At 44.1% G+C, this 15,876-nt stretch overlaps 1 protein-coding gene across 3 annotated transcripts in view; it reads right to left on the bottom strand.

The window, feature by feature from the left end:
- The window catches only part of SMYD3 (SET and MYND domain containing 3), a 404,221-nt gene extending 394,413 nt beyond the window's left edge, over window positions 1-9,808 (bottom strand). For 2 of the 3 annotated variants that reach the window (XM_065835829.2, XM_065835830.2), the window contains exon 1: window positions 9,601-9,804. In XM_065835829.2, coding sequence (XP_065691901.1) covers window positions 9,601-9,764 — 164 coding nt within the window. In that variant the 5' untranslated portion in view covers window positions 9,765-9,804. Of the gene's footprint in view, window positions 1-9,600 lie in introns of all 3 variants that reach the window. The other variant, XM_071806198.1, reaches the window with a different exon arrangement.
- Between the last annotated feature and the right edge of the window lie 6,068 nt (window positions 9,809-15,876).

The raw sequence follows: 15,876 nt of genomic DNA, 5'->3' as shown, positions 1-15,876 counted from the left end.
AACAACCCTACCCCAAACTTCCACCAAGTCTTCAGAGGGATCTAATTGTTTTGCATACAATGCTCAGCTTGTCCATGCTCCTTATGGAGTTTCATTAAAAATCTAATTTAAGCAGTTTTGACTTATCAGAACACACAATAAGGCACTAACCATATAAAATGGTTAGTGTAATTCAATCAAAATGACTGCCAAAGCAGCAAAACCCACATATGAGCAATATACAGACTGACAATGTTTAATAAAAATACTAGATACCTATTACAAGTGTCACGATTAACTTTTTTCAGTAACTTGGCTGCTAACTAAGAGCCCTTATAACTCTTCTGCTATTATATGGCTGACCTGTCACTCTTTTTAATGCTCATCAGCACAAATCTTCTAACCTTCTCAGCCACAGAAAGGAACATTATTAGACTAAGAGATACTATTCTGTGCTTATTTTGGGAAATAAAAGCAAAACCACAGTCTTTACAAAAATATAACAAATCTGTAATCAATTTTATTAAACATAAAATATGCTTCATTGCTGTATCTGTTTTACACCTGATATCATATATAGCTTGTGTGGATTACTGCCTAGAAGTCTTTGCCCTAGGAAAAAAAGAGGCTGATAAATCTATCATCAGATGTTGAGTTTCATACAGTATTTCAATAAATTGTTTCCACAGTTATTCTAACTGTTGTACAGCAACATCAATAAGACCATTTTAATATGACAAGTGGATAAAATTTGTAAATAGCTGAGTAGCCAGTCTCAATTGCTTAAACAACAAACACTTATGAACCTAAATCTCTGAAGTGGTTTTCTGTGCCACTTCTATTTTTCTTTTTAATCTTTCAGTCTTTTTGGTTTTTTTCAGAAATCTAGACTAAGATATTTTCAACAGCTCGTGGACTTGGAGTTAATGCACTACAGAAATCAAAGTCAGCTACACAAAGTACAGACCCACATCGATACTCACCCAACACTTATAACATTTGGATCCAGAGTTGGATTAAGAAAGTCAATTTTTTTCAGAGGAAATTGAACTGCAGCACACTAGCCTGGCACAAACATGTCTCATCCCATACAATATTCAATAAAGATGCCTGGCACAATGATATGCAAAGGGGTACTTGAATTTGCTCCTCACACATAGACAAGCTGCATAAAAACTGAAGAGATAAAATTTGCGAGATGTACTTTTATACATGGTGTTCTGAAGAACACTTACTGTGTATTTCAGTAGGAGCTGCAAGTTCTGTTTCTGTGATGGAAAATAGTGGCCAAGCCACAGCAAGAAGAAGAGTTGCTATAGTTTGTCTTATCAGAACAAAGTAGTACCTTAAAAAAAAGAAGATTAAGAGATTAAACAGAAGTGGCCCCAATACTGAGCCCTGGGGAACAACACTTGTGACTGGCCACCAACTGGATTTGGCTCCATTTACCACAGCTCTTTGGGCCCAGCCATCCAGCCAGTTCTTTGTCCATCGCAGAGTCCACCCACCCAGGCCATGAACTGCCGGCTTCTCCAAGAAAATGCTGTGGGATACAGTGTCAAAAGCCTTACTGAAGTGTAAGTACACAACATCCACAGCCTTTCCCTCATCTACAAGTTGGATCACCTTGTTACAGAAAGAGATGGAGTTGGTCAAACAGGACCTGCCTTTCACAAACCCATGCTGACTGGGCCTGATCATATGGTTCTCTTGTATGTGCTGTGTGATGTTACTCAAGATCATCTGCTCCACAACCTTGCCCAGCCCTGAGGTCAGACTGACAGGGATGTAGTTCCCTAGATCATCCTCCTAGCCCTTCTTGTAGATGGGTGTCTGAGAAACCCCAGAAATCCCCACCCTTGCACAGGGAAACCCCACACACAAGCACAGAGAAACCCCAGAAACCTGGGACAGAAGCACCCCAGAAACCCTCACCCTTGCAGAGGGAAACCTCCTGCCCCAGCACAGAGACCTACCTGAGACCCATCACAGAGAGACTGTGGGATCAGATGCTCTGAGACGCAGAGGCCAAGAAGATACTGCACTTCCAAAATATTCAGTCTTTAATTTCACTAGCTAATAGCAGAGCAAGCTCTGAGCTCAAGGCCTATCTAAAATGATAAACAGCAAGCTAAATATTGCATGAACAGGGAATTACAGCTTGAGTTAGCATAGGCATTACTCACTGGTGCTCAAACAGTTGTGCCACTTGGTGCCAACCCTGCAGTCATCAGGACACCCTTGGGAATGATTAAAAACTGTACCCTGGCCTGTAAATAAAATCTCCCACTCAGCTGCAGAAAATTACAGTTTCAAGAATTAAGCACAGATCCTAAAGTAAGTAAAATCAGTGACAAAAATAGTCAGAAAAATAAAGGCACTCCTATGTAACCAAGATACCAGCTAAAAATAAAATGTTTTCTTTGTGGTAAGAAACAACTGAAAATGTCTGCAGGGCTTCTTCTCCTGAACTGAAAACTAACAGTAGGAAATGGTTCTGGGGAAGTAAAGCATGGTAGAAACATGAGTGGGTAAAGGAACAAAGGTGGGGCCTGACTGCACAGGGCTAACCCACATTACAAGGTGGAAAAACTTCTCCACATTTTCCACAAGCAAAGAATATTCATGCAGAACATATTACTATTTTAAAACATTAATAGTATGGACTTTACCAAGGCTAAGTCATGCTTGACCAACCTCATAGCCTTTTATGAGAATGTAACAACGTGAATGGATGATGGCAGAGCAGTGGATGTGGTCTACCTTGACTTCAGTAAAGCCTTTGACACAGTCCCTCACAGCATCCTCACAGCTAAACTGGGGAGGTGTGGTCTAGACAATAGAGTAGTGAGGTGGGTTGCAAACTGCCTTAAGGAGAGAAGCCAGAGAGTGGTGGTCAATGGTGCGGAGTCCAGTTGGAGGCCTGTATCTAGTGGAGTGCCTCAGGGGTCAGTACTGGGGCCAATACTATTCAATATATTCATTAACGATTTAGACAAGGGAATTGAGTGTACTATCAGCAAGTTTGCTGATGACACTAAGCTGAGAGGAGTGGCTGACACGCCAGAAGGCTGTGCTGCCATCCAGCGAGACCTCGACAGGCTGGAGAGTTGGGCGGGGAATAACCTGATGAAATTTAACAAGGGAAAGTGTAGAGTCCTGCTTCTGGGCAGGAACAACCCCAGGCTCCAGTATAGGTTGGGAAATTACATATTGGAGAGCAGTGTAGGGGAAAGGGACCTGGGGGTCCTGGTGGACAACAGGATGACCATGAGCCAGCACTGTGCCCTTGTGGCCAGGAAGGCCAATGGCATCCTCAGGTGTATTACAAGGGGGGTGGTCAGCAGATCAAGAGAGGTCCTCCTTTCCCCTCTACTGTGCCCTGGTGAGACCCCATCTGGAATATTGTGTCCAGTTCTGGGCCCCTCAGTTCCAGAAGGACAGGGAACTGCTGGAGAGGGTCCAGTGTAGGGCAACAAAGATGATTAAGGGAGTGGAGCACCTCCCTTATGAAGAAAGGCTGAGGGAACTGGGTCTCTTTAGTTTGGAGGAGAGGAGACTGAGGGGTGACCTTATTAATGTTTATAAATATATAAAGGGTGAGTGCCATGAGGATGCAGCCAGGCTCTTCTCAGTGGCAAACAATGATAGGACAAGGGGTAATGGGATCAAGCTGGAACACAAGAGGTTCCACTTAAATTTGAGAAAAAACTTCTTCTCAGTGAGGGTAACAGAGCACTGGAACAGGCTGCCCAGGGAGGTTGTGGAGTCCCCTTCCCTGGAGACTTTCAAAGCCCGCCTGGACACATTCCTGTGCGACCTCACCTAGGTGTTCCTGCTCCAGCAGGGGGATTGGACTAGATGATCTTTCGAGGTCCCTTCCAATCCCAAACACACTGTGATACTGTGACTGCACTATGCAGAAAAGAAACAATGTAATGTGTGGAGTGCAGATACATAGTAAAGCCTAAATTCAGCAGGTTTTACAAGATGACTACAATTTAAATTGTCAGTCAGAGCTAGACAAGACAACAATTTTGATATAATACCTTTCAAATTACAGAGCAGCATAAGCATGGAAACTTTAAACACAGTCACAACACAGTAAGTCCTTTAGGAATTTTAAAGCATGGCTAAACCTAAATTTTCATTTTCCATAAATGACAGACACAGCAATAAACTCTTGACCTGGGAGAATTTATTTTTAACAATGCCTCCCCATTTTCTATTTGTTCTATTATAAACAGAGGCAAAGTCAGGTGTGCAGCAAAAGGCATTAACAGCAGCCTTGAGCCTGAAAGGCAGCAGCAGGAGATGGGCAAGGACCCACACCTGGCCTAAAACAAACCCAGAGCATCCAAAGCAGTAAGGAGGCACAGAGCAAGGACTGAAGTGCTCCACAATGGAGAGGGCTTACAGCAAACAGAACCTGGATTACATTCCCAAAACAAATTTCCAATAGAAAGAAACAGTTGAGGAAAACACCTCCCAAGGGATATTCCTGACAGCAACACATGAAACTCCTGACCATCCAATCATTAGTCATTCAGCTAAAGATAGAAATGGTTCTGGTGCTGCTGCGCCATTTCTTGGGGCTTGGGAAACATTCTCATGCACCTACATGCAACCTGAAATTCTGGTAGTTCATACAGCATATGTCTCACAATTTTGTTTCACATTGTTTGCCCTTACTTCACATAAAACCAGCTATATCAAGCGGCAAGAGCATTGCCATTGCACTCCTAAGTGATTAGTCACAAATGCTAAATCAAGCTATAGCATATAATTCCCAGGATTATCCTACCTTGGAAGCACAAAAACATACCTGCTCCTAATAGCCCCACTGTTTTGACACTGTGATTACCACTAATCAGATATAATTTGTCTATATTGCTCTACTTCATACAAAATTATGCATCTTGAAACCTACAGGAAATCCGGCCAGAACTTGGACTGTCACTGAACAGACAAAACACACCATACTTCTCACATCTTAATGTTATTGTGACAAACCCATGGCACCAAGTCATGCTGACTAACTTCAGTTCATTTGCATGGTGAATCTAAGAAATACATAAGTTTAAGGAATTCTTAAAACCTGTTATTCAAGTCTACAAACAACCACAGAAATACAATAGTCTACAAAAGAAAAAAAAAAGGGGGGTTTTATACAAGTAAACTATAAAATGGGGGTATTGCAATTCATGGAAAGTTAAGAAAGAAGCTATCAGCAAATAGCAGTTTTCCACATTTCAGTATTCCTGTAGAACTAAATACAAGTATACCAGGAACACCTAGAGCAACAAAACAGTATGTTTCCAAGAACGTAGCTTTTAAAGCTCTCTCTGTACTAACCAGCAACGGAAATATTAGTCAGAAGAGACAGTGTGGACTTCATAGCCTCATGCATTACAGGAAGACTCACATATGCTAAATTTCTAGCTGCTTAAAGAAAGAGCATCCTTTAGCTCACGCCCCCTGACCACCCAGCACAGCTGGAGGCAGCAGAACCCAAGCACTCTTGCTGAGAGACACTCTCTTTGGCACTTAAGGAAGTGTCTGAGGTTTGTTAGTGAATGACACCACTTTCACTGAGAAACCGCCATTGCTACAGAACCAAAGTAGTCAGCTCCTTTCCCAACTTCCCAATTGCCAGTGCATTAAAATTCCATACTGATTTAAGATCATTTTGTGATATCAAAAAGTAACTGGCTACATCCAGATTTTAATGGAACTTCTAAACTGATCAATTACATAAAAGCAAATTTTAATAAACCATAAAACTAAAAAAATAGTACCAATTAATGGCAGGAAAAAAGAGTCGAATCTTTTCCTTTAAACTTAAAAATTTACATAGGAAGTTAAGAATATCAGTACTTTCTCATCTATTCTGGTATCATCTATAATCTCATGCAATATTAACAGCAGAACTCTAAACATATAAGCAACCCAAGTATTCCAGTGTTTGCAGTACTTGGCTTTTTTAAGGAAATAAAATTTATACCAACACACTCACTTAACTGCAAGCCTGGCATCTGACCCTGGCAAGACAATAGGCACTATAATCAAGAGTAAGATCATTAATCACCCAGAGAAGTAAAATCTACAAGGACAGATCAAGCACAACTCCTGTAAAAGGACAGACACCTTTTCTACCTTGCCTGAGCTCTGTGAGGGTGTCAAAAAAAATATGAATAAATGGGACCCACTGAACATCATATAGTTGTGGAAAGGTTAAATGAAGCTCGATTGCCACAGACTGAAAGGTCATTCTATAGCCTGATAGCCAGGTAAACAATGATGAAGAAAAAAATAAGGTGTAACAGTCGCTTTCCAGAACAGAGAAAGGTGATCAAAGCCTCTGGGAGTCACTGCCAATTATCTTTATTCACTGTCTTTCTCCATTTCAAGTAGAATACAGTGAAATCCCCCAAGTTTGTAAATGAGACAGCTTTCTTTACCTCCTCAATCCTGCTACATAAACCGGTACTAAGCTGCACTGCCACCGACCCCATATTAGAAAGGTATTAAAGCATGGAAGAAGCCATAGAGAAAATTTTAATTAACAAGACAGGAAGAATCTTTTCTGTGGCTTTCCCCAGTAAGTTGCTGGAAGAAGATGCTGGCCATTCAAATCTTGTCAGACCTCCATAAAAGCACAAACAGCATGTTGTCAGCAAGGCACTGAGCCTAACACTACAGATACTCTTTTGCTAAGAAGGTACCATCATACAACACGACATCATCCGTTCTCTCAAGACACTGCTTCCACAGAAATACACATTGCCTACAAACACTTTATTGAAACTTATATTTCCAAGGAAATCTTTACTTTGTATCCCACTTCAGAACACTATTTTTAAAATTGCTAAAGGAATATAGTTGAAAATAACTATGCTATCAAATCAGCTATAGCAGAATATTTTAGCCCAGTTTTCTATTTAAAAAAAAAAAAAAAAAAAAACCAACCACACACCACACAAACACCACAAGCCTGTTTGTTAGAAAATTAAGTATTATCTCTGAAATAGGGAATCACAAAAGCAGGGACAGTTACCAAAAATCAAACACCCGGTCTACATGCAGAATAGCCCTAATAACACTGACCAAAAACTTTAATTTCACTATATAAGTAGTATCAACAGCCCAATAAAGTAAGGAAGGGATGTTAGTCTTTCTACTGGTAGATACACTAACTGTATGTATATAAACACTTCAGTATTTTAAATCCACAATAATATTCACTTAACTGAGACAAGACTAAGCACAACTACTGCACTACCCAACCTTTCCTCCCTCAATCTGAGCAGCAAACTCTGTCCCCAGCAGCTGACCTTACCCTGGTTGGGCACCTCGGCCCCTCGCGGCAGGACTCAGTCAATAAGTCAGCACAACAGCAAGTCTGTGACCCCAAATGCTGAGGAGACCAGGCTGCCTCTCAGCAGGCAGTCCAGAAATAAGATATTCTGCACATCATCACCCATCTTCTGGCTCACCCAGCACTTCCCACACTGTTAAAAGCAGGGGATGTATCCAACAACATTTACTACTACAAGCTTGGAAAAAAAAAGTATGGAATTACATTTCACAGTATAAAGCCTCAAACATTAATTTCATATGTAATAAGATTGCTAACATGCTAAATAAATTTTAAGTACAGACTTCTTTATCTCAATTTGTGTTCCTGCACTGCCACCTAAAGATCAGAGTGAAAAACAAGAACAGTAGTAAAGAACACAACGTTTATCTGTAGTCTTGGAAATGAGCGGTAATGGTTTTTCTGATACCTCACTTTTAACAAAGATCACATTGTGTGTTAAATGAAAACCTACTTCATGAAGAAGTTCAGTTCACATCCCACTTCACCGCTGCTTCACTGTTTTTCTCAATTCCATATATTAAAAGGGAGACCTATGTACGGATACACATATCACACATTAATTTAACAGCCCAGTGAGTAAGAAGCCACTGCCTTCATTTAGATGAGTAAGAAGAAAGTCAGCTTTCACAGTCCTCATCTACAATTCTGTCTAGCCACAGTACATTTTGCAATGGAAGCCAGATTGGTGGAAAAAATATTTTTAACTTCTTTATTTAACTGATACAACTACTCAAAAAAAGACAAACTTTCACAAATGCATAACCCTTCATGATATACCAGTTGGTGAAACCACTATGTCCCCCAACAAACCTCGTCCCAGTCACACTTCTGCAGTCAAACACCTCATTAATTTTCATTCCACCTGTTGCCGCACTCAGCCTCTGCTCAAATCTGCAGTCTCTCACAACTTGAAGTTGAAAACGTACAGGCAGCCACCACCCCAAAAGGCTCTGATATCCCAAGTCAGACTTCACAGACATATTGGCTAAAAATCTCTTTCAGGCTTTTGTTGTTGTGTTTGTTCTCTTAATATGCTGAGGTTAGATGCAAGTGTAACCTTGAACACATTGTCAAACTTTTCAGTGGGAAAATGAGGATCATGTTGCTATTACTTTAAACGGAACCTGAGGTGAGCAAAACACTGGGAATGTTTCAATAAACATCAAATACTCACAAAAGGAAGAAAGAAAGAAAAAAAAAAAAAAGCAGAGACCAGCAGTACTGTAGACTTCAAGTCTTGGTAGTTATACATGGTTTTGGATCACGTACCAATATGTTTCAGGTGTTACTATAACAGACTTCCTACAAACAAGTCTGTCACAATCTGTCTTGCTGGAAAATTACTCTAAGGGTAGAAGGCTTTTCTTTAAGCAAACACTGAAAACTACTGTGGGCCTTGTCAGTTTTCACTCGTAAGGGTTGGGGAAGAAAGGCGTTTGCATGTCTCAAAACCATGTGCTCCTTACACGACATAAAAGTGCAGGGGATGGGAAACTCAACCACCCCACAAACACCCAGGGCAGTGTGGTCCACAGCAGGGAATGACACCAAGGCCACACAGCTGCTTTCCTTGCCGGGCTACAGCGGGTGACCACATCAGCCTGCCCACAACGGGTATTGCTGAGCAGGACAGAGACAGGCATATCGTTCCCCTGCCCAAGGGGGCTCCTCACCACGGCCAGTCCAAGCAGGCCAGCGGCGGCAGCAAAGCCCAGGAAACCTCCGGCCAAACCGCCCGCGCCCGGGGAGAGACGCCCCGGCATAGAAGCCTCTAAAGAAGCCTCACTAAGAACAGGGGAAAGAAGCGGGAAGCCGCGTACAGCAGCCTCGGCATCAGCTGCCCGCCCGGCCAGCAGCAGACGGCCCCGTAACTCGCAAAGAGAAACATCCCGACACCAGGCATAGAGAGACCCCACCCCGGAGAGAGAAACGCCCCTTGCCGCGGCACAGAGAAAACCCCCCGAGAGACAGCACAGCCCCCTCGCCCCGGCACAAGGAAATCCCTCACCCCGGCCCAGAGAGACCCCACCGTCCCGTCCCGCCACAGAGTGACCCCCCCTGCCCGTGCACAGAAAAACCCCCCTCCGTCCCGGCACAGAGCGAGCACGTCCCGGAGAGAGAAACCCCCGCCCCGCTGCCCCGGCACTGCCCCGCCTCAGCGGAAGGGGCGGCCCTGGCCGGGCGGAGCCGGCGGGGGCTGCTTGTTCCTTCCCTCACTTCCTCCCTCTCCCCGCCGGTACCTGCGCAGGCAGCGCTCGCACACACCGCCCAGCTGCTCCTTGGTGACGACGTAGGCGAAGGGCTCGGCGCGGTACAGCAGCTCTCCGGGCCGCACCCGCCGACGGGCGCGGAGGCCGCTGCCCTTGCCAGGGCTGCAGAACCGCTCAAGCGCCGCCGTCTCCATCCTCCCGCGTGCGCCAACACTGAAAAGGGCGCGAGGGCCGCCCCTCCCACCCCCACGTATCCGGCGCTGCCGCCGCCATGGTAACTGAGGGCAGAGCCCCGCCCCCGCGCGGGCAGGAGCCGATGGGCTGGTGCTGCGGGGCTGGGCCGTGCCAGGCCGTGCCCGCCTCCCGGCCCAGACCTATTTCCCGCCAGCACTGGGGCCGTGGGGCACAGGGCGGGCACTTGGCTGCAGGGGAGGTTAGTGACGGGTTGGTGCGAAAAGAGTTGTGGTTTTTGCGGTGTTGCAATTTGCTATTTGATATGGGAATGTATTCTGAAATAAACGTTATGTTATACATCATTTTAATGTGCTCTTCTTGCTTTTTGGTTCTTTGCTACCCACTTATTACTTGCTGTTTATTTTAGACTATGGAAATTATGTTTGACAAAAAGCAAATTCGAGCAATTTTCTTACTCGAGTTCAAAATGGGTTGTAAAGCAGCAATGACAACTTACAACATCAACAATGCATTTGGCCCAGGATCTGCTGACAAATGTGCAGTGCAGCCGTGGGTCAAGAAGTTTCACAAAGGAGATAAGAGCCTTGGAGATGAGCAGCACAGTTGCTGGCCATCGGAAGTTGACAATGGCCAATGGAGGGCAATCATCGAAGCTGATCCTCTTACAACTACGTGAGAAAATGCTGAAGAACTTGACATTGACCATTCTACACTTGTTTGGCATTTGAAGCAAATTGGGAAGGTGAAAATGTTCATGTGGTTTAACCCAAGCTAGCAGTATAACCACGGTAGCTGCTTGCTCGCTCCCCACCCCGTAAATAGGGGACTGATTTAAAAGGAAAGGGAGAAACTTGGATTGAGATGAACACAGTTTAATAGAATAACACACTACTAGTAAATACATATAAAAAGTAGAAATAGAATATAAAATAAAAGATACTCAATGCAATTCCTCACAAACTGCATGCGCACCAAGCAGCCAGTCCCAGGAAACAGCACCTGGTCCCAGTGTTGATCCCAGAGAGAGAAAAGAGGAAAAAGGCAGAAAGGCTCAGAGACCTCTGCAAAACGGCAAGATGGCAAAAGGCCAAATTAACTGCATGAAGAAAATTAACTCATTTGCAGTCAACCCAGCACAGGTCAATAAGTGGGTGTCTCATGAGCTTACAAAAAATCAAAATAATTATTGTTTTGAAGTGTCACGTTCTTCTACGCAACAACAACAAACCATTTCTCAATCAAGTTGTGGCATGTGACGAAAAGTGGATTGTATACAACTGGTGATGACCAGCTTAGTGGGTGGACCAAGAAGAACCTCCAAAGCACTTCCCAAAGCCATACTTGCAGCAAAAATGGTCATGGTCACTGTTTCACAGAATCACAGAATGTTAGGGATTGATCATCTAGTCCAATCCCCTGCCAGAGCAGGAACACCTAGATGAGGTTACACAGGAATGCGTTCAGGCGGGTTTTTAATGTCTCCAGAGGAGACTCCACAACCTCCCTGGGCAGCCTGTTCCAGTGCTCTGTTACCCTCACTGAGAAGAAGTTTCTTCTCAAACTTAAGTGGGACCTCCTGTGTTCCAGTTTGTACCCATTGCCCCTTGTCTTCCCATTGGTTGTCACTGAGAAGAGCCTGGCTCCATCCTCGTGACACTCACCCTTTATATAAACATTAGTGAGGTCACCCCTCAGTCTCCTCCAAGATAAAGAGACACAGCTTCCTTGTGGAGAGTCTCTGGCTGTGTGCTGTGAACAAGCCAGGGCTTGATGCGGCTGTGCTACACGGAAGGATTTCCCTGAGACACCAGAGACAAAAGGAAAGTAAACAGAAGCGCTCTGCTCTCGACCCAGGCTGCAGGAGGGGCGTTGCCGCTGCGCATGAACAGTCTGTGAACAGTGCCCTGCAGCCAATCACCATAGTGGGGGGGATGAGTGACTGTGAGTGTAACCAATTGTAGCCTGCGCTTGCCGCATGGCCTTTTGGTATAGAGTATATAAGGCTTGGAAAAACGTGGTCTCGGGGACATTGATATTCAGTGTTGTTTAAGAGTTCATTAAAGAGTACGGATGGTAAATTCACATTGAATTAGACTCCTTACTCTCGCCCGGCCCGCCCGTTCGATCAAAGAGCTTATGCCGGCGTCTGGATTCGTCGAATTTGCTACCGCCACATTTGGTAGCAGAGGATGGTTCGTTAGCAGAGCATAATGCTTCGGATCTACATATGGTAGCAGATGGATGGATCGTTAGCAAAGCATATCGCTCCGGATCGAAATTACTGCGGTGAGCAGCGTTCATAAAAACGGAGCCAAGCCGGGGTGTGGGATAGTGTGCTTAGTCCGGTATCAAAAGACGGGCACCAGTCGAGCTGGCCACTCGCATCCTACGTTAAGACCGCGCTGATAAGATAATGGATATTGAAACAGCCGCGGCACTGCTGACGACTATTCTCTCTAAGAGAGGTATTGAATCGTCACAGGAAAAGCTAATCACATTGATTTTTTTAGCTCAGAAGTGGGGACACTTTGGGGAAGTTCCACTTTTGTTTTCCCCAACAGAATGGAGATCAGTGGGGGACACTATGTGGGACAAAACTATCAGAGGGGAAGAAGAGAAAGAAATTAAAGCTGTGAGAGAATTGTGGAAAACCGTATTAGAATCATTAGAAGTTTTGAAATCGGAACAACGTGCCGCCCTAAGAGCCGCGGAGGCGCTTGTCCCAGAACAAACCTAGACTGATAAAACTTGTCGTCCAAAAGAAAAGAGGGGCCTGTGGGCTACTCTGTGGGGTCTGCCTGCCGTTCGGGGTGGTCGCGGGGTCCCGGCTCAGCCAATACTTTCACAATCCGATCTGCAACGCGGATTAGAAACCGCGCGGCTCGTAAACAAAGAACCGGAAGTTTCCCCCTCCGAGTCTCTGGGGCAATGCGCCAAGAAGGCGGAAGTGCAACTAGTCGACTGTCCGGATGTGGGAGGCCCTGAGTGCCGCCCTCCTCCTACCGCTCCGCCTCTGCCCTGCCCCGAGCCGGACGCCCCCCCTGCCTCCGAGAAAAACGTGGAGGCCGGGCCGGCGCCGCCGCGAGGGCCGGGGCCGCCTCAAACTTTGCCTCCGCAAGCACCCGCGGAAGTTTTTTGTGAGCCTCCTCCTACATCATTGGGCTCACCCCAAGCAGTAGAGCAGTTACTGCAAGTCATTACCAACAAGCTTGAACAACTTAACTTAAGAGAAATGTAGAGAAAAATAAGGAACAAATTGAGTTTCAAAAACCAGCTTGCCCTTCACAAACAATGCAATCAAAAGTACCTATAGATTCTACTGACCAACCACAGCTCCGACGTGGCAGATGGTCAGGGATCATCAAAGATGCCATTCTAGAAGGTGATTGGTCTCCAGCAAAATTAGCCCTACCGGTAATTCAAAATATGAACACTCAGACAACGGTATGGGAACCACACAATTGGAAAATTTTGCAGCAAGCAAAACAAACAATCATGAGCTATGGTATACGTTCAGCAGCTACCAGACACAAAGAACATCTCCGAACCTGTATCCCAATCAGCGACCAACTGTGAACCAGGCTTCTTTCACCTCAACAAGCCAAGCACCGCAGGAAGCCTCGGAGTTGATGTGGAGACAGCAGTAGATATAACATTGACCAATACTGCAATTCATAGAATACCAACTAATGCTAAAGGACCTTTATTTAGACAAGATAGTCTCATTGGAGGCCTATTGATTGGCCGTTCTTCTGCTAGTATCAAAGGTCTTATAGTAATACCAGGTATAATTGATGCAGATTTCACAGGAACTGTTCAAATCCTGGCCTACACTCTGCATCCACCAATTTTTATTCCTTCTGGGAGTAGAATAGCTCAGGTAGTAGCACTGGAAAACTGCCTACCAATGCTTCCAGGAGTCCCTCCAGCATCCTCAACAGAAAGGCGTGATAAAGGATTTGGATCGACCGGTCCTGCAGTTTGCTTCACCTCATCAATGACTCAGCGTCCCATGTTACGTGTGCAACTATTTCAGTCTGATTCTACTGTTGTTGTAGAGGTAAATGCAATGCTTGATACTGGAGCTGATGTCTCCATCATTAGTCAATTCAAATGGCCACGAAATTGGAAACTTCAAAAATCAATCTCTTCCACTGTAGCTGGAGTAGGGGGTCAAACTACTCCAAATATAAGTGTTGATCCCATTTCGATTAGTTTCCCTGAAGGTCAATGTGTTACCCTTAGGGTGTATGTAATGGAATTGCCAAGCAGCCTTGAGGCGCTTATTGGCCGTGATGTCTTGGGGCAACTTGGTGCCGTGTTAACTACTTCACCTTTTCCTTAGTGGTCACTGGAAAGCAGTTGCCCAACCCTCCATTGACCTGGCTAACAGATAGCCCAGTTTGGGTTGACCAGTGGCCATTAACAGAAGAGCGACTGCAAAAGGCACGTGAATTAGTAGAAGAGCAATTAGTTGCAGGCCATATCAAGCCTTCTACTAGTCCATGGAATACCCCAATTTTTGTAATACCAAAAAAGAGTGGAAAGTGGCGATTATTACATGACTTGCGAAAGGTAAATGATCAAATGCAAGCCATGGGTGCTTTGCAGCCTGGATTACCATCACCTGTAATGTTACCAGAAAATTGGCATATTCTAATTATAGATTTAAAGGATTGTTTCTTTACCATTCCTTTACATGAGCAAGATACACAGCGTTTTGCATTTACACTGCCTTCAGTAAACAAAGCAGAACCAGCTAAAAGGTATGAGTGGGTAGTGCTACCGCAAGGTATGAAAAATTCTCCTACACTGTGCCAAATGTATGTTGCATGGGCACTTCAACCTATTCGTGCATCATGGAAACAAACAATTATTTATCATTATATGGATGATATTCTGTTCTGTCAACAAGCTGAGTTCACAGAAAGTTCCATAGTCCAAATTACGATCAAACTCAGAGAAAAGGGGTTGGTTATAGCTCCAGAGAAAGTTCAAAAGTCTGCACCTTGGAAATACCTTGGTTGGTCCATTTGTGATGCACAGATTCGTCCACAAAAAATTGAATTACATACTGATTTACAAACATTAAATGATGTCCAGAAATTGTTAGGGGACATACAATGGATTAGAAATTGCGTAGGCATTACTAACAATGATATAGCACCTCTTACTTCACTTCTAAAAGGAGGTGATCCAGCTAAGAAAATAAGCTTAGAGTCCGTGCATCTCAAATGTCTTTCTGATATTATACAAAAAGTACAGACAAATTGGTCTAGCCGAAGACTTTCTGATCGACCAATTTCCCTCCTTATTAGCAATCTAGAACATCCGTGTGCAATCATCTGCCAGTGGCAAAACAAAAACGGGGAATTCCCCATAGATGTTGCTACAGATTCTTCCTTTTGTGCCACTGTCAGATTGAAAACAGAAAATGATTTGCGATTATTAGAGTGGATTTTTCTCAGTGTCCAACCAAAATTCAGTATTCAAACGAGACCAGAAGCAATTGGAGAATTGATTCGAAAAGGAAGATCTCGAATACTAGAAATTAGCGGTCAGGAACCAGATGACATCAGTATTCCGATAAATGGAGCCGATTTAGATTGGTGGCTGAGACATTCGATGCCTATACAGAATGCATTATTAGGATTTATAGGCAAGGTACATTCACGACAACCAAAAGGTAAACTATGGCAATTCCTTAGAACAAATCAGTGGTTAGAGAGAAGCAAAGTAAAAGCAAAACCTGTTGAAGGCCTTACAGTATATACAGATGCAGGAAAACGAAGACACCAGGCAGCATGTGTCTGGCAAGAGAATAGTCAATGGAAACAGCATTTAATTGAAGGTTCAAAAGAGGATTCATTGCAGACTTTAGAGCTCACAGCAGTAATATGGGCCTTAAATAATTGGCTGAAATCTGCTTTAAATGTTGTCACAGATTCTTTGTATGTAGCAGGTGTAATACCCAGAATGGAAAATGCCCTGTTAAGACAATCGAATAATCCTCGATTAGGAAAATTGTTTGTACAATTGAGAGCTATTTTAAATCAAAGAAAAGAACCCTGTTGTGTGATTCACATCCGCAGTCATCAATGGAATCTTGGT

This window comes from Patagioenas fasciata, chromosome 3 (assembly GCF_037038585.1).
Source record: "Patagioenas fasciata isolate bPatFas1 chromosome 3, bPatFas1.hap1, whole genome shotgun sequence".
NCBI classification, from domain to species: Eukaryota; Metazoa; Chordata; class Aves; order Columbiformes; family Columbidae; genus Patagioenas; species Patagioenas fasciata.
The sequence above is the reverse complement of the archived record's forward strand: the minus strand, read 5'-3'. Positions and strand labels throughout refer to the sequence as shown.